Raw genomic sequence first — 18,158 nt, forward strand, 5'->3', positions numbered from 1 at the left:
GGGCGGGGTTCTGCGTGGAGGGGCGGGGTTCTGCGTGGAGGGGCGGGCCCGGGGCCCGTGGTGCGACCCCGGGCCGGGTCTGGGCGGCCGGCGGGCAGTGGCAGGAAGCCGGAAGCAGCCGCGGCCCCAGCTCGGGAGACATGGCGGGCGTTAAAGGTAGCTGGTCCTGCGGTGGGGTGTCGCCGCCGTCCCGGGCTAAGCCTGGAGCTGCGCTCTCAGCGTGTGGGCGGGGAACGGCCTCCCCCAAGCCTGCCGCTCTCCCCTTCTCTCCGGGGGCGGAGGAGGCGCTCACCCTCTTCCTTCGCCCCGCGGGATGCGGGTGGAACCTCACTGGTCTGCACGCTCCTGCCGATCTCTCCGGGACCTTCCAGGCGAGCCAGGAGCGGTGCCCTTCTTGGAGACCAGGGTAGACCAGGAGCATCACCTCTAGGCTCCTCAGTACTTCGGAGCGTACCCCCGCCCCCATCTCTGCTCAGTTTTAAACGGACTGGGTTTCCATTTCCCGACATGTCCACCCTGACGCTTCTCCTCCCTCTTCCTGCCGCTCCGCAGTTTCCAGTTTCTTCTAGAGCAGCCATTGTCTCCAGTCTTCTCGGCCCCGGGGTTCTTAATTCTTTCGGTACTGATGAGTTTTCCTAGTTGGGCAGAGTTGACTGCAGGCAACAGAAAGCCCACGGAAATGCTGTATTTCTCATAATTGTGGAGAATAGATTGGGTGGAATGTTATCGCTGCTTTCTTTAGTGTTTATTCATCTATGGACAGACAAGAAAGCAGTGTTTGTACAACTACAGGGGCAGTTGAAAAAGGAGGTACCAAGAACGCCGCTTCCCTTATCTGTATGACTTTAGAGAAGTGGGGGATGGCAGCGGTAGGAGAGGCTATTGGAACGCTTCCTGTTATTTTGGTAGGAAACCATTCGATTTCTGATGTTTGAATAGAGTAGTGTAACTTGTTTCTATGTTGGAGTTAACTTCCATCTTTGGAATTGGTAACCAAAGATCTTCCTACTTAATCAACATCTGTTATAAACATGTATACGATATATTTGCATGCATGTGTGTGCACTCTGAAATTTATCTGAGTATGTGAGCTATTAGCAGACACATTGTATCATTATTTCTGGCTGACTTTTATATTTACCATCAGTTTAGTAAATGTGATTTACTTGGACAGTGTCCAGTGTGTAACGTGTCCATTTGAAGACAATGCAGAAAAGGGGTGACCGATAGTATCCCAGTACTGGACTGCGCTGTGCTTAGTCATGCCCAGAAACTATCAAGTAATGATACTGTTTATGTGTGAATGTGTTAGAAATTGTGATGTAGTGAAAAGGAAGACCATGAAATGGAAAAGGACTAAGGGAAGGAAGCTACAGATAGTTCACTAAGGGGTGAACTATCTTACAGATTGAGGGACCATTGTATGCCTGTGACTTGGGATAAAAAGATAAAAGTTATTTTTGGGTGACAAAACTGGAAATGATTATATTACTGTTGAAGTGTCCAAGGTGTCCTTAGATAACAGGAGGAGCACAAAGATGGTGTTATGGATTAAATTGTATCCCTCAAAAGGTATGTTCAAGGTTCTAACTCTCCAGTATCTGTGAATGTGACCTTATTTGGGAATAGAGTCTTGGCAGATGTTATCATTAACTTGATGATGATACTGGATTAGAGTGTGCCCTAATCCAATGACTAGGGTCTTTATAAAAAGGGGGGGGGGGTGTCAGAATTTACACATGGAATCACAGGGAGAACACTGTGTGGAGACAGAGGCAAAAATTGGACTGATGCAGCTAGAAGCCAGGAAAGGTCAAAGATTGCCAGCAACCACCACGAGTTAGGAAAAAGCAAGGAAAGATTCTTCCTTAGAGCCTTCAGAGGAAGCATGGTCCTGCCAGTACCTTGATTAGAGACGTCAAGCCCCCAGAAGTGTGAGAAAATAAACTTCTGTGGTTCTAATGGTCCAGTTTGTAGTACGTTGTTAATGGCAGCCCCAGGAAACTAACACAGATGGGATAACTTAACCCTGCTCTGGGGAGAAAAAGGCAGTTCTTGAATTGAATCTAAATCTAAATCTAAATCTAAATCTAAATCTAAATCTAATCATCTAAATCTAAAATCTAAATCTAAATCTAAATCTAAAAAAATCAGTAAGGTGTCACCTGGCTAAGGAGGGAGCAAGGACAGTTTTTCCAAGTGGGGAGAATTGTGCCGGATCAACTCATAGGCTGTGAAAGTGGCTGTGAAGGGGTGACACCAGCGTTGTGTATTTGAGAGATCGCTGTCTGCTGTGTGGAAGATGGGTTGGAAGAATCAAGGTTGGAGGCAGGCATGAGATGGTGAGGGCATGCACCAGGGCAGTAGTAGAGGGTTCAAGAGAAGAGGGTGGGTATCTTAGTCCTTTAGGGCCGCTCTAACAAAAATACCAGAAACTGGATGGCTTACAGAGCAAACATTTGTTTCTCAATTCTGGAGACTGAGAAGTCCAAGATCAAGGTGCCAACAGATGCAGGGTCTGGTGAATGTCTGCTTCCTGGTTCATAGACATCTCACTGTGTCCTCACATGGCAGACAGGGCAAGGGAGCTCTGGAGTATCATTTATGAAGGCACTAATCCCATCCATGAGGGTCCCACCTTCATGACCTAATCACCTCCCAAAAGCTTTAAGTACCATCACATTGGCAGGAGGATTTAACATGAATTTGGGGAGGGAACACGCTCATTCAGTGTATAGAGGTGGTTTTGAGTGACACCTGGGAGGTTGAGTCACCTTAACTTGGTGATCTTCTGTAAGACAGAAGGTGATGATAGTGTTGGTTGGTCTTTCAGGATAGAACTTAAAAGGAAGAATGTGTTTGGAAGGAGAGGGTGGGATGTTTGGGTTTTATACATGTCGACTTTGAGGTCCTTGTTGGCTACCTGGGCAGAGAAGTCCAGATTGGAGTTGGAGGTGCAGGCCTAGGTCCCAGGACCTGTTCTGGGCTGCAGCATCAGATGTGGCTGGGCCCTCGTGATACTAGGGAACTTTGGGTCAAACACAATGTCTCAGCAGAAGGACAGTCTAAAGAAATGAGGTTGGATTCCTTGTTAGCTCCAACTTTAAAATATGGCAGAGGATGTTGATTCCCCCCAAAAAGAAAAAAGAATCAATCAACTGGAGATACATTTGTGAACGTTGAGAGATGGGTGTCACAGACCGGAAAGAAGAGGTCTCTGGTTCCTAGCTTTGAAGAAGGGAGTGATACAAAAGGTCAGGCTCAGGGAAGGGATAGTGCCAACCAAGAAAAGACCGTCTGTAATGAAACAATATGCGAAAAGTTCCTTTTGTACATTTTTCTTTAAAAAGTGACATGTACGACATGGAAGAGTACAAAAAGTAAAATTGGCAGTCTTGTGCCCTAACGTCTGTATTACTTCCAGATGTTTTTAAAAAGCACCTTCGCATCTTCCTATAAAACAGTCTCCCTAAATCTCTTAAAGTAAAAGGAAGCAATCAAAATGTTAATTAATTTAGTGAATGACTAATTGTGAGTATTAGGGATTTTTTTCAGAAGAAAATTTGGCTAAATTGTGTCTGATGCTTTGAATTTATACCTTTAGCAAAGAATATTGCTAAAATGAGCAAGTGCCTTCATCAGTCAGCATTTATTTATGGAACACCTTCTTTTGCCAAACACTTCACATGGATTATCTCCTTTACTTCTCATAAGCTGCATGATAAGGTGGCACCATTATTCCCATTTTATAGGTGAGAAATTTGATTGAAAGAGGTTCAGTTTCTCTCCAAGGTCACACAGCCAGTTGGTGGCAGTGTTGAGATTTGAACCCTGTTGGTGACTCAGAGCTCAGGATTTTTTTTTTTTAACAGCCTTGATACTCTGTCTCCCACTCAGCAGCATGACAAGGACAAATAACGTTCCTACCCCCTCAGTGATTAATGTTGAACAGATGCAGGGAATAAATATTTTATTTGGTGGATACTACTTGGGAGTCATTTTCTATGAAAACATGAAAGTAGTCTTCAAATACTTGAAGTACTGGGGTTGGGAGAGACAGAATGATCAAAGGGCATATATATATTACAGTGAGGCAGTTTTGGATATAATTTGAAGAAAGGATTTTCAGCATTTAGATACTATCAGAAGGAAATGATATGCCTCAGGCAGTAGTGAGTTCTCTTCACTGGAGTTGTGCAGACAAGCTGGTTGGCCTCTTGTGACAAATAGAGGGAATTTATATATTAGATAGGGGTTGGAAAATGCTTGAGACCTTTCTCACCTAGTGATTTTAAAGTGGTGGACACAGGCAGTCATTTGCTAGTCAAATGTGATGTCAACTAATGAAATAAATCACTACATTTGCGTAAATTGGGAACCTTTTACTTCTTTAAGTGAATGTTTTTGTTTAAGATATAACTCACATACCATAAAATTAACCTTTTAAAAGTGGAACATTCTATGGTTTTTAGTTTATTCACAAGTTTGTGCAACCGTCGCTACCATTTAATTCCAGAACATTTCACACACAACAACCCCCCCCCCGGGGGGGGGCCCCATGCCCCAGAAGAAACTCCATACCCATTAGTAGGCACTCCCATTCCTCCCCTCTTCCCTCAGGTCCCTGGCAACCACTGATTGGGACCTTTTAACTCTTGGTTTTATTTTTCACAGCTCTTGTGGCATTATCCTTCAGTGGGGCTATTGGGCTGACTTTTCTTATGCTGGGATGTGCCTTAGAAGATTATGGGTAAGTGTTCATTTCAAAAAGAACTATTCTTGTGTTTGTGCGTTTGTCACTGTTCCTGTGAGTGTTAGCAAGTTTAGTGAATTTAGCGCTGGGCTCTAACCAATGAGTTAGTGAAGTCCAGGTCCATTCGTGGGTCAGTTATATTTGTGCAGAGAAAAGCTCTTTTTAGACTTGATGTATTCATTTAGTAAGCATTTCTTGAACACCTACTCTGGACCCGCTGGGGATATAAAAAGGAAGAGATACAGTCCTGTCCTCAAGGAGCTTGCAATTTGAGTTGTGCCTGAGAGGCAGACAGGCGTCGGTCTAGTCCAGAAGATGACAGCTGTAGTGGAGACATGTGCACAGTACACGGAGAGCTTTGAGAAGGTGTATCTGAGTTTCTCTGGGAGAGTCAGGCAGGGCTGCAGAGAAACGGTTGTCTTTAAGCTGAGACTTGGTGTCTAAATAAGAGTTTGTGGGGCTGATGAGTTAGGGGAGGGCATTCCAGGCAGTGGGAACATTCACCAAAATGTGTTTATTCAACAACTCTTGGTTGAGTGCTTACCACATGCCAGCCACTGTTATGGGAACTGGAGATTAAGAAATAAGAACAAAGGTCCTACTCTCTTAGAGTCTGTGTTGCAATGGGGAGATGGACACTAAACAGATTTAAAAATGTCCATTCTATCAGAGGTAGAAATGTTATGAAGAATAAATGATAAAGGGCTCAGAGACTGGGGAGAGGGTGGTCAGGGAAGGCCTCCCTGAGAGGGTGACTTGTGAGCAGAAATACAAAGAAAATAAGGAAGCAGGCCATGCTGGAAACTGGGGAAGGAGGACTTCAGGCAGTAGGAAAGTCATATGCTCAGGCCCACAGACATTAAGGCATAGAGACTCTCCAGGAAACCACATGTGGTTCATTATGGTAGAGCATAGAGTGTAGCTGGGATGAGCAATAGAAGGGTTGGTCAAGGATGTAGAGTCAATCAGTCTTTAGGGCACTGTATGCCATGTAAAAGAGGTCAGATTTTACACTTCAAGCCATAGGAGCTGGAAAAATATCTTGAGAATAGGTTTGGAGGGTTAGGGGGTTTCTGTTTGAAAAAAGTCAGTCTGGCCAAAATGTAAGAGTGGATAACAAGGTGCTGAGACTGCCCTCAGGACACGCAGTAGGGCACTACTGTCATAAAGCAAGCAAAATGTCGGGCTGTGGCAGTAGGAATGAAATGAAAGGAAAGAGAGAGATCTAGGTGGCAGAACTAACAGGTTTTGTTAACTGATGTCAGGGTTCAGCAGGGGGAGAGGGTTCTGGGATGCCTCCCAGGTGATTGGTTGAGCATCTAACTGCACAGGAGATGCTGGGACTAACTTAAACCAGCTGGAGCTAGTTGTTGGGACATTTGATGAGTTCAGATCTCTCACCCTAGTCCTGGCCAGAGATTGTCTAAACACAAGAGGGAGCCGGTTGTAAGCAATAACTTCTGTTTGTCCAGAGTGTTTGCAGTTGTTACCAGAGTCTGGTTTTTAAGGATATAAGGTATTATCCTCATTTCTAGCTGGGAAACAAAAGCCCAGCGTGGTCAAAGACTTAACCCAAGTCGCACAGCATTAAGTGGCAGAGATTGGACTCATGTTCTCACTCTCTTGACCATGATTCTACAACCAACTCTAAATCCAGGTGTTCTAATTCTCTAAGATCTCTATAAGGTTTTTAAAAAAATGAGCCATATACTGGTACTACAAAGAAATTAATTTTATATTTAATGATGGTGACCCAGGATTATCCTGTACATCAGGAGTCAGCAAACTGGCCCACAGGCCAAACATGGCCTGATGCCTGTTTTTGAAATTAAATGTTTTATCAGAATACAGCCACACTCATTTATGTACCATCTCTGGCCACTTCTGCACCACAGGGGCAGAGTTGTGTAGTTGAGGCAGAGACCCCGTGACTTGCAAAGTCTAAAATATTTACTATTTGGCCTTTGCAGAAAAAGTTTGCCAATCTCTGGCCTACACGTTTTCTGAATAGTGTATATTTAATACCCAAATTTTGTATGTAAACAAGGTTGCTTCTGCATTAATAGTTCTCATAGTTGAATATTGATCGCTTACTATGAATGGGAACACAGTGCCTTAGATTGTTGTACAGAAAACTCTCACTATATTCTAGGAAGTTAATAATTAAGAGCTCCTGGCTGTGGGCATGTCAGGTCATAGCTGGGTCTCTTCCAGACCTCTTCTTGTCTCTGTATCTGTGTTTCCTCACTGGTAAAATAAAGGCTTTGAACTAGATAATCTCTAACAGCCCCTTCAACAATATTATTTGGTGATCCTTGAAACCCACTATAATCCCTATAGTTTAGAATTAGGAGTTAGAATTCAGTGTGTACATCTTGAGTCCTCTTGATGAAGGGCATTTCCCCTTCTTGCTGTTTGGTTGCCGTCCCGTACTCCTAGATCTGTGGCTGAAATAAGCTTTCATTACAGTCTAGCTTTGTCACAACTTCTGCTTCGAGGTGCTGACTGTCGGGGTGGCCCTCCGTGTATTACTGTGATGTGGATATTTTAAAGTGAATAGAGACTTTCCTTTTTTTTTTTTTCTCTCAAGGAATGAAGCATAATAAACATCTGACTGATGGAAAAAAATATTTTTGAAGTATTTATAGAGCAAATGTAATTGAAAAGCAGATGACAATTTTTAATAAATACAAAACATTAAAATTTGGGAAGAAAACTTTTTTGCATTATGGTATTATTATGTCTTACAATAAAGATTAGAGTATATCTAAAGTTTGTACTGGTAAGCATATTTAGTTTTATGATTTCCATACTTAAAATTCATTTTGTTCATTCAGTAAATGGTAATGGAATACCTCATCTCGGCCCTGGGGATAAATGGGGATTGATTGAGACAAATTAGATTCTTGTTCTCATAAGCAAGGAAATATCAAATAGGGATAAATGCTGGCAAAAAGTCAAGAGGGTGATGTGCTCAAGGGTAACTTGAAGTATTTAAAATGGATGGTCAGTCTTATTTCACTTAACATAATATCCTCTATGTCCATCCATGTTGTCTCAAGATCTTGTTCTTTTTTATGACTGAGTAATATTCTGTATTCCATGTATATCTTCCTTATCCATTCATCTGTTGATGGACTCTTGGGTTACTTCCATATTTTGGCTATTGTAAATAATGCTGTAGTGAACATAGATGTGCATATATCTTTTTTGAAATAGTGCTTTTTTGTTTTCTTTGGGTAAATATGCAGTAGAGGAATTCCTGGATCATATGGTAACTCTCATTTTGTGAGGAACCTCCATACTATTTTCCACAGTGGTTGCACCAATTTACGTTCCCACCAACAGTGAATAAAGGTTCCTTTTTCTCTACATCCTTGCCAACACTTGTTATATCTTGTCTTTTTTTTTTTTTTTAAGTTTATTTATTTATTTTTGAGAGAGAGAGAGAGGAAAAGAATGAGCAGGGGAGGGGCAGAGGGAGGGAGAGAGAGAATCCCAAGCATGCTCTGCACTGTCAGTGTAGAGCCCAGCATGGGGCTCAAACTCATGAACTGTGATATCGTGACTTGAGCCGAAGTCAAAAGTTAGATGCTTAACTGACAGAGCCACCCAGGTGCCCCCATGTTGTCTTTTTTTTTTTTAATTTTTTTTAATGTTTATTTATTTTTGAGAGAGAGAGAGTAAGTGGAGGAGGGGCAGAGAGAGAAGGAGACACAGAATCCAAAGCAGGCTCCAGGCTCTGAGATACCAGCACAGAGCCCGATGTGGGGCTTGAACCCACGAACCGTGAGATCATGACCTGAGCTGAAGTCGGACACCCAAACGACTGAGCCATCCAGGCTCCTCGCCCCCATGTTGTCTTTTTGATACTAGCCATTCTGACAGGTGTGAGGTGATATCTCACTGTAGTTTTGATTTGCATTTCCCTGATGATGAGTGACGTTGAGCATCTTTTCATGTGTCTGTTGGTCATCTGTATATCTTCTTTGGAAAAATTCTATTCAGGTCCTCTGCCCTTTCTTAATTGGATTATGTAGGTGTTTTTTGGTGTTGAGTTGTGAAAGTTCTTTCTATATTTTGGATATTAGCCCCTTTTTGGATGTATCATTTGTAAATCTCTTCTCCCATTCAGTAGGTTGCCTTTTCATTTTATTGATGGTTTCCTTCACTTTGCAAAAGCTTTTTATTTTAATGTATTCCCAGTAGTTTGATTTTGCTTTTGTTTCCCTTGCCTGAGGAGACATATCTAGGAAAATGTTTCTAAGGCTGATGTTAAAGAGATTACTGCCTGTGTTTTCTTCTAGGAGTTTTATGATTTCAGGTCTCACATTTAGGTCTTTAATCCATTTTGAGTTTATTTTTGTGTACGTTGTAAGAAAGTGGTCCAGCTTTTGTTCTTTTGCATGTAGCTATTCAGTTTTCCTACTACCATTTATTGAAGAGAACAAATTGGGGTTGGGCAGAATGTGAGGGCAGTGGGAGATGCAGGCTTGCAGTCATGGAATGACTAAGTCACAGGGATAAAAGGCACAGCATAGGGGATATAGTCAGTGGTATCATAATAGCAATGTATGGGGACAGATGGCAGCTACACTTGTGAATATTGCATATTGCATAGAGTTGTCGGCATCACTGTGTTGTACCCCAAAAACTAAAGCATCAACTATACTCCAATAAAAAATAAATAAAATTGAATGATCAGGGACAGCCACTTTTAGGAGGCCTCTCAGCTTAGATTGCACAAGAAGGAGCCAGCCAATGAGAAGACAGGGAGGAGAGCATTCCAGGCAGAGGGTTTTGCTAGTGCAGAGGCCCTAAGATGGGGATGAGCTCAGAGTGTTTCAGGAACAGAAAAAAGGCTGGTGTGGCTACTGACTGAGTGTATAAAGAGAAGATGGCACAATGCAAATGGGAGAAGTTGGCCAGATCATGGAAGGCTTTGTAGGCCAGGGAAAGGAATCTGGGTTTTACTAAGCCATTGAAGGGTTTCCAACGTGTATACACTCAGAAGATCTCTGTTGCGTTAGTGGGTGCAAAGTGGGTGCACTGTCTTGCGTTCTATAGGGAAAGCAAAGGTGACTGAGTGAAGATTCTGCCTTCAAGAAATGACAGCTCAGGAATAACAGAAAACAATAAAGATTCTTGATTACACATTGTGTAGTTTTTTTTTTTTAACACAGGGTAAGGTATCGACATACTAATGGACTAGTAATTTTTAAAAATTTTTTAAAAATTTATTTATTTTGAGAAAAACAGACACAGCACGGGCAGGGGAGGGGCAGGGAGAGAGGGAGAGAGGGAGAGAATTCCAAGCAGGCTTCACGCTACCAGCACAGAGCCTGATGTAGGGGCCTGAACCCACGAAACTGTGAGACCATGACCTGAGCCGAAACCGCGAGTCGGATGCTTAACTGACTGAGCCACCCAGGCATCCCTGGACTCGTAATTTTTAATCATTGCACCTTACCTGTTCCTGGTATAAATCATCTCATGTATGAGCATTGACCATTAAATTAATAATTGTTTGTCCTAGACGCTGAAGATAATTCTAACTTTGAAATGGCAGCATGTCTTTACAATGTAACCGTAACTTTTCTTTTTGGGTTTCTTCTGGGTCCATCCGACAGCGTTTACTGGCCCTTGTTTGTCCTGATATTTCACGCCATCTCTCCCATCCCCCATTTCATTGCCAAAAGAGCAACGTATGACTCTGATGCCACAAGTAGTGCCTGTCGGGAGCTGGCATATTTTTTCACTACTGGAATTGTTGTTTCTGCCTTTGGATTTCCTGTTATTCTTGCCCGTGTGTCTGTGGTAAGTTTTGTTTTCTATTGTTTTGCTCGGTTGTTGCTGAGTTTACTTCAGAACATCAGTTTCACTGCCATTGCTTAGGCTTAATTCTCAAATCCAGATGTGTTTGTAGTTTCTCTTTTCCATTTTAGATCTCCCTATCAGTGCCTTGGCTATGTTTTTAGAATGCTTTCTTTGTCTCTCTCACAACTTTTAGCCGGGGCATGTGATTTCTCGCTCTTTAAACTGTTTTCTGGAATTGTGCTTATCAAATCCTTGCCTCTTAGGGCGATCCACAGAGAATGTAATAGCAATGCTTTTCTGGTTCCAAAATGAACATCACATCAAATTCTTCTGCATGTAGGATCGTGAACACAGTTTCCAACTCATTACTATAGGCATATTTTAAGGGACACCTACATGGTTATAAGAAGATACAGTGAATAAGATGCCATCTTCATATCCAGTATAATTGTTTTCTTTTTGTCTCCAAAACACACATTGTGGGTATAATTTATTCACTTCTTTCTTTTTTAACGTTCACTGCTTTTCATGCTACTTGCTTTTATTCCCCCTAACTACATACTGTTTCAATTTCATGAAACTCTTATTTGGGGCATTGGATCTTGGGGACATCTGCTATTTGTAAGATACCAGGAATAAGAGCCAGACATTGTCTGTGTCCCAGAGGCACAGAAACTAGCCTGATGGGTAAGTACACTATGAATGTATTATGTGTGATAATTGAAACATGATCACACCACCATAGGAGCACCAGGAAGAGAGAAATTCCAACTGGCATTTGATGTAGGCCTCAAAGGCTAAATAAGGTTTTGATTCAAGTAGGGAATGCTGTTCTATGGAATGGCACCCAAGTGTGAAAATGCAATATGTGGAATAAATAGCAGTTCAATATGGCAGAGTCAAAAGGACGTGATTGAGAAGGAGGCTAGAAAGGTTGGGGAAGCCCACTTGCGCAGGCTCTTGAATGCTATGCCAGTTTGAACTCTATTTAGATGAGAAGCATTGGAGCTTTTTGAATGCAAAATCTTCAAGACCTTACTCTCCTTGTGCTGTAGACTAATATTTAAGTTTGGCTGTAAGGATTTCTGTTTTATGAAGAAACTTTCATTGATGTTTTCTTTCTATTGCTTAAATTAAAACAAAATGCCCACTAGAGGGTACTCTCATCCCCTACTGCGCCTCTGTAGAACCATCTGCCACGCTGGGAAGCTGTTTTCATTTGTATGCAGATTATTATTTAAAGTCTGTTCTTGCCTAGAAAAGAAACAGACCAATCCATAATTCTCTGCAACTCCTGTTTTCCTGAAAGGAGGCAATGGGTATAGATCTTTTAGTACCCGGTATTATAATTAGACCCTTTATATTCTGGGTGCTTTTATTTTACTTAAGGCAATCATTGTCTACTGAAAACATGTTGAGAAATATGTCTAATGGGGAAAATGATAAGGATGGTACAGACTTAATTATCAAGCATCACGAAGTAATTAGGCTAATTACTGAATAGTTCACTGTCTCCTGCCTGTTAGGTTATTAAGCCTTTTAGCAGTTTTATGTAATATTTCATTGGATGATTCTAATGCAGAAAATAACAGATTTTCAAAGAGTATGATATGAAGAAAGTAAAGATTTAATCCTCTTTCCTTGTGTTTCAGATCAAATGGGGAGCCTGTGGCCTTGTGCTGGCAGGCAATGCAGTCATTTTCCTGACAATTCAAGGTTTTTTCCTTGTGTTTGGAAGAGGAGATGATTTTAGCTGGGAGCAGTGGTAGCACTTTATTCTGATAAATTGCATTTTATTTCTTAGAAGTCATGCTATGTGTATTTGTGTGCACATGTGGCCTTTTACTATGAAATTTCCTATGCTATTTTTTTATACCTTTATATCATGTTCACTGTAAGAAGGACTACAGGAGAGAAAGCTCAGTTTTGTTTCCAGCTAATAGACCTCTCCATGTACTCAAGTTGAATTCTTTTATTTGTTTGGCTCTTCATATAGTCATGGTGCTCTCAGAAGATATATTAACACAGTCTTGTACACAGCCATTCACTTGTGTGATGCATTTACATATTTTGCCTGGGGATGAGTGTGGGTAAGCAGACAGCACTGGAGCAAGTCTGTTCTACTCAGGACTTCCAAGATATACTTGTGGCGCAGAGAGACAGAGCGGCTCCCTCTTTGTGTTGTAGACCCTTGCCTCTCGAAGTGTGGTCCATAGAGCACCTGGCATCTCTTAGGAGCCAGTTCATACAGAATCAGAGGTTCCTCCCCCCCCACCCCCCACCACAGATCCAGTGCATTTTAGATGAGCTCCCAGGTGAATTACATGCACATTAAAGTTTGACAAGTGCTGTCATAGGGGAATAAGTATCACCTCTAGTGTCCTTGTCTTCCCTTTGGCCGAACATCTTAACCTCTCTGGGTATTAGCTGCTCGTTTGTAAAAATTGTTTCACCTGCCTTCATGTTGAGGCCTACTTCAGAGTCTCTCTGGTATTTGTGAAATGTCCAAACCTGTATTGTTCCTCACATTTGTGGAATTGTTCTCAGTAGGGAACAGTTATGTCTTCACTGTCTGAAAGGCAATAGCTCTTTTCACAGAGCTGGGGAAACAGAATAACTGCAAAGTAACAGAGTAACTGGGCTGTACCGAAGGAGGCCAGGCTGTAGCCAGTCCCTGCTTTAGCAGGGGGGCAAGAGCAGATAGGTAATACTTTCTAACTTCCCTTTATAATCACACACTTCTCCCCAGCTCCTTCTCTGTACTGCGTTCCACCTCCACCCCCCCTCCAAACCAACACACTCCCAGCAGTTCTGATTTGCCTTTACTTCCTCACGGCTCTGACTTTTCCTTCCTACAGGAACAGGAGCCAAGTAAGCAAACAGAGGGTGCCCAAAGACGCTACTAACTGTCTTTCATGCCTTGTAGATCTTTTTATATATATGTATAAAACCCCTCTGCCACTTTTAAGTGAATCATTGTGAGTACATGCCACGCTAGATCCTGTAGTCAGTTTTTGTAGCTCAACTTTTCGTCCAAGATCTATAAAGAAAAATATGGGAACTAGAACCACTTGATGAGAATACAATGATTTTAAAGGATTATTAATGTGTGATAACTGACACGCATTGAAAACACTAAAATTTTGAAGTTTGGAATCTGAGGAATTAGCATATCTTTTCGTATTCTGGAATGATCTGGGACTAGGAGAAGACAAAATTGAAACCTAAAAGGATAATGTGCAGTTATATTGTGGCCTTGTGCATAATTTTATGTTTTCTTTTTTTTTTAACATATGAAATTTATTGTCAAATTGGTTTCCATACAAAACCCAGTCCTCATCCCAAAAGATGCCCTCTTCAATACCCATCACCTGATTTTGTTTTCAAAGTTCTTTGTACATGTAGAATTGTTGACGTTATTTCCAATATTTATAATTAGAAAAATTATATAAACACTTTATAATTTTAGCCAGCGTTTTTAATAACACTTGCACTTACTTTATTGTAATAAATTTCTCTTTAACACAAAAGAAAGTTTAATTTCAAAAGTCTTTCTTCTGATGTAGCCTTGCTTAAAAGATAAAAAAAAAAATAAAGTAAGAATCTCTTGGTGTTCTGAAATGGGTAGTTTGAGCAATACAGGAATAGCAATACATTTTAAGATATCATTTTGAATGTCTAGTTGGCTTGTAATAGCATTTCTTTTCCTAAAACGGAATCAGTGTTTAATTTATACTCCCTTTGACAAAAGTATCTTTGTTGCTTATACATATTTCATATTTCAGATAACCAAGGTAGCCTTAATATGTAGCCTTAAATAAAGCATTGCCTCTTGATTGTACTTCCAGAATGATATAAAGTACACATAGAGAATATTGGTAGCCATTCCCTAATAATGGAATGGTTTATTGAAGTGATAGATTGTTGAATTTGCTCTGTGTCAGAAAACAAACATTTATTTTTAGTGCTTAAGTGTCATTATAGATGCCAGTGGGAAGTATTGCTATGAATGTACAATACAGAAGTTTCCTTTTGATGACACACATGTTGGGCATTTCTTTTTCCTTATAAAAAGTTCATTTTTTTTTTTTCCTGTATGCCATAGAAAATATTTTGGAGATTCAAAGCACATTGCTTACATTCTAAAACTAAGAATACACATAAAGAATTGCTGACAAGTAAGTAATCTTATGAGGAAGTTCTTTATCATGTTCCAAACAACTGGTTTACAGGCAGACTTTGAAACACTTTCGCACAGCAAGTGGGAGGCTGGTGATTGAGTGCCCAGGCCAAGCCTTCTGAGGGAGGCTAAACCCTGATGTAGTTGACTTACAATGCTCAAGGTGCCTGCCTGAGTTTTGGGTCTTGGAAACAGGGTAGTGTGGACAGGGTGGAGAAAGGAAAGCGGAAGTTTCCACCTCTTTTCCTAAGAACAAAGGTCTTCAAGTTTTGCAGCACTTTCCATCCCCTAATGCCCTTGGGGTCCAAGTACATTCCCCTGAGTTTTGTTGGCCTCCTCTCCTGACAAGGGGCCTTCCTCCCAGCCTGCCCCACCTCCTGGGGCTCCTCATTTTCCCAGATCACCCATCTCTCTACTTCTACCCAGTCCATTTTCTTATTATAGCTGATACAGTGCAGTGTGAAGAAGAAAGCAGTCTGGTCTACCTCTTTCCCAGAAAGAAAGGAGGACTTGTGCTCATCTCCCCCTCATCTGGAGCCCTTACCAGTGCCCCCAATGTGTAGTGACCACGCCTGTGGCGGCTGCAGTTCTGCAGGGGAATGCCTTGGAACCCAACGGCTCATTCACAGAAAATGGTAGTGTTTCCAAGTACAGTGAAAAAGCATCCCAGCAGTTTATAGAAGGGTAATATATGGGTTAGGGGCAAACCTCTCATTCCTCATCCCTTCCTCTGGGTGGGTTCTCAGCTGGTCGTACTTTTCATGGTTGTTCCTGTTCCTCCACTTGTGGACTCACAGATTTTTCTTACAGTCCTCAAGAAATCTATACCTCTGAGGTATTCCCTTCATGAAGACTCTTCTAGAGGCCACAATGTTTCATTAAGTTAATACCATTCCTTATACTCTCAGGGAAGTGCTTAGGAGATGTCACAAAAATATGACAAGTTTGCAAAAAATCCAGATTTTGCACCATAATTTGACCAAATTTTATATGGATGCTAGCATTTTCCAAGCATAGTAGTTAGTTCACAACTAGAAATTGTTATTTCTGTAAATGGATGTAACTTGTGTGTTTTAATTTTTTTCCCCCATTCTGCCTCATGAAATACCTTATTTGCAAAAATCCCAGTGCATAATAGCTCATTATGCTATTACAATCACAAGGTGCTTTGTAGTGGCCATGCTACCAGAATAGAGCAGTGATACGTGTAACCCCAAACATGATGTGAACAATCTCCAGGACTGCTTTAGGTTGCATTATATATGTATGATGAGGACGATTATTTTTTAAATAAAACTTGTTATTTATAATTTCACAAAGACTTATGTACGTTATTAAATTAAAATGTTTAATTTTTAGCAGACTGATTTCCCCAGTGTTTTTGTTTGGATAACCTTAACGTGCATGTGATTAGTGTTGAGCCTGTACTTACTGCGGTTGAAGGTAGCCGTCCAGGCATATGCACAAACTGGAAAGAACCCAGGCCCTAATTACACCTGTGTTGTGGCTCACAATCCTGTGGGGAGACGTGGCTGTCGGGGCGTGCTTAATAATTCGCTGTATTGGAAAAGAGAGAGCACTTGATACTTTAAAAACACGCTGTACATACCCTGAAGAGTCTTTTTTTTGTGCACTACAGAAAAAGAATGAACTGATGTAAAATACTACTTAAGGAGTAATGTATCCTTTTGCACCGAACGTTTGGGGAAGAGCTGGTGTCTTTCTCACCGGGTGGGGGGGTGGGGGTTAGGCAGCTAGGTGACAAACGGAGCTGGTTATTTCTTTGTTTTGCCCAACTAAGTGTAAAGCTAAAGTTTTAGTAGAAATTTAATAATACCAACATACCTATAAAATGCCGATAAAAAGAAAAACAGTTCCCAATGAAACTTCTCTGGTCCAAGGGTTTGTACATATGCATTTTCATTTAGAAAGCACACTGGATGCATGGAGATTCCTCTGGGGCTGGGAATGGGTGCCTGGAGAAATCACGCACCTGGTATTTATCAGCATCTCCTGTTTTGAGATTAAAAAAAAAAAACAACAACAAAAAACAGCACACTTTCCTATTTGTTTTTTGTTAGCTAAATGTGAATAAAAAGGTCTTGTCCGGTAATTGTAATTGGAAAGTTATCTTCTCCTTTGTACTTCCTAAAATGGCTCTTAAAAATTTCCACTGAAGTTATCAGTTTTTGCAAAAAGAAGTAGAAAACAAATGTCTGTTAAAAAAAAAAAAGAATTAAAGTTGGTGAAGAATTTAAATTTCAAGACTTAACCCACATTTTTTTTTTTCAACGTTTATTTATTTTTGGGATAGAGAGAGACAGAGCATGAACGGGGGAGGGGCAGAGAGAGAGGGAGACACAGAATCTGAAACAGGCTCCAGGCTCTGAGCCATCAGCCCAGAGCCCGACGCGGGGCTCGAACTCACGGAGCGCGAGATCGTGACCTGGCTGAAGTCGGACGCTTAACCGACTGCGCCACCCAGGCGCCCCAACCCACATTTTTTAAAACGTGTAAATTTGTAGAGAATGAATTCCAATTCCTTTTAATTTCTCTGTAGTCATCAGGCATAGTGCAAAATTAATAGATGATCATTTTGAAATAATTATCCCTGTTCAATATTGTCCATGTAGGCAAAGTGGTCCTAATCTTGAGGCTGCACAGTATCTTTATTGTAGGTGATCTCTTTATCAAAATTTGGGTAATTATAGATGTGTCACACACTCAAATTAATTATTAGATATTATTATATCAAAAGTTGTGCCTTCATTTTTTTTTCAATCCTCGGAATAGCTTGAAACCATCAACTCAACCTGAGCTGGATAACTATTTTACTTAATAATTTAAAGCATAAATGCATCTATGTTTCTGCTTCAGTAGTATGCCCTCGCAATTAAGAAACACATTTTATCACCATATTCTCTATCAACATTTATCTCCTATTTTTTCTATAGCTTAACAGTAAGGGGACATTGAAGGTTCTGGGGCAAATACACAGGCTCTTTGAAGGTGGGGCCCTAAGACACATCAGAGATATATGCAGGATGTCACATAAAACATATTTTTGAGGGCTAATTAGTGGCATGGGAAGCAACAGGATTAACACACTTCCCACAAATTTAATTTGGAAGTTTAATTTATATATGTATAAAATACATTAAGGAGTAAACTTCATTTATGCAACAAAAACCCATCCTCTGTATCTGTACTCACTGACTTGGTGAGCTCATGCTGTCTCGTGGTTTTAAATACCTTTTGTAGGCAACTGGCACACATTTTAATCTCCAGCCCAGACTTCTGTAAACCCCAGAGTTGTATAACCAACTGCCAACACAGTCTCTCCACTCGGATGCCTAGCAGGCATCTCAAACCCAGCATGTCCAAAATCAAACTATAGACACCCTGGTT

General features: G+C 41.1%; 1 protein-coding gene across 3 annotated transcripts in view; it reads left to right on the forward strand.

Annotated features, from left to right (window-relative positions):
* Positions 1-16,111, forward strand: part of LEPROT (leptin receptor overlapping transcript) — a 16,419-nt gene extending 308 nt beyond the window's left edge. The window contains exons 1-4 of one of the 3 annotated variants that reach the window (XM_040470515.1): positions 40-156; positions 4,675-4,750; positions 10,384-10,570; positions 12,223-16,111. In XM_040470515.1, coding sequence (XP_040326449.1) covers positions 141-156; positions 4,675-4,750; positions 10,384-10,570; positions 12,223-12,339 — 396 coding nt within the window. In that variant the 5' untranslated portion in view covers positions 40-140 and the 3' untranslated portion in view covers positions 12,340-16,111. Of the gene's footprint in view, positions 1-39; positions 157-1,194; positions 1,573-4,674; positions 4,751-10,383; positions 10,571-12,222 lie in introns of those variants that run through there. The other 2 variants (XM_040470514.1, XM_040470516.1) reach the window with 2 other exon arrangements.
* Positions 16,112-18,158: the final 2,047 nt, after the last annotated feature.

Source organism: Herpailurus yagouaroundi, unplaced genomic scaffold (assembly GCF_014898765.1).
Source record: "Herpailurus yagouaroundi ecotype Mexico unplaced genomic scaffold, PumYag 77, whole genome shotgun sequence".
Lineage (NCBI taxonomy): Eukaryota > Metazoa > Chordata > Mammalia > Carnivora > Felidae > Herpailurus > Herpailurus yagouaroundi.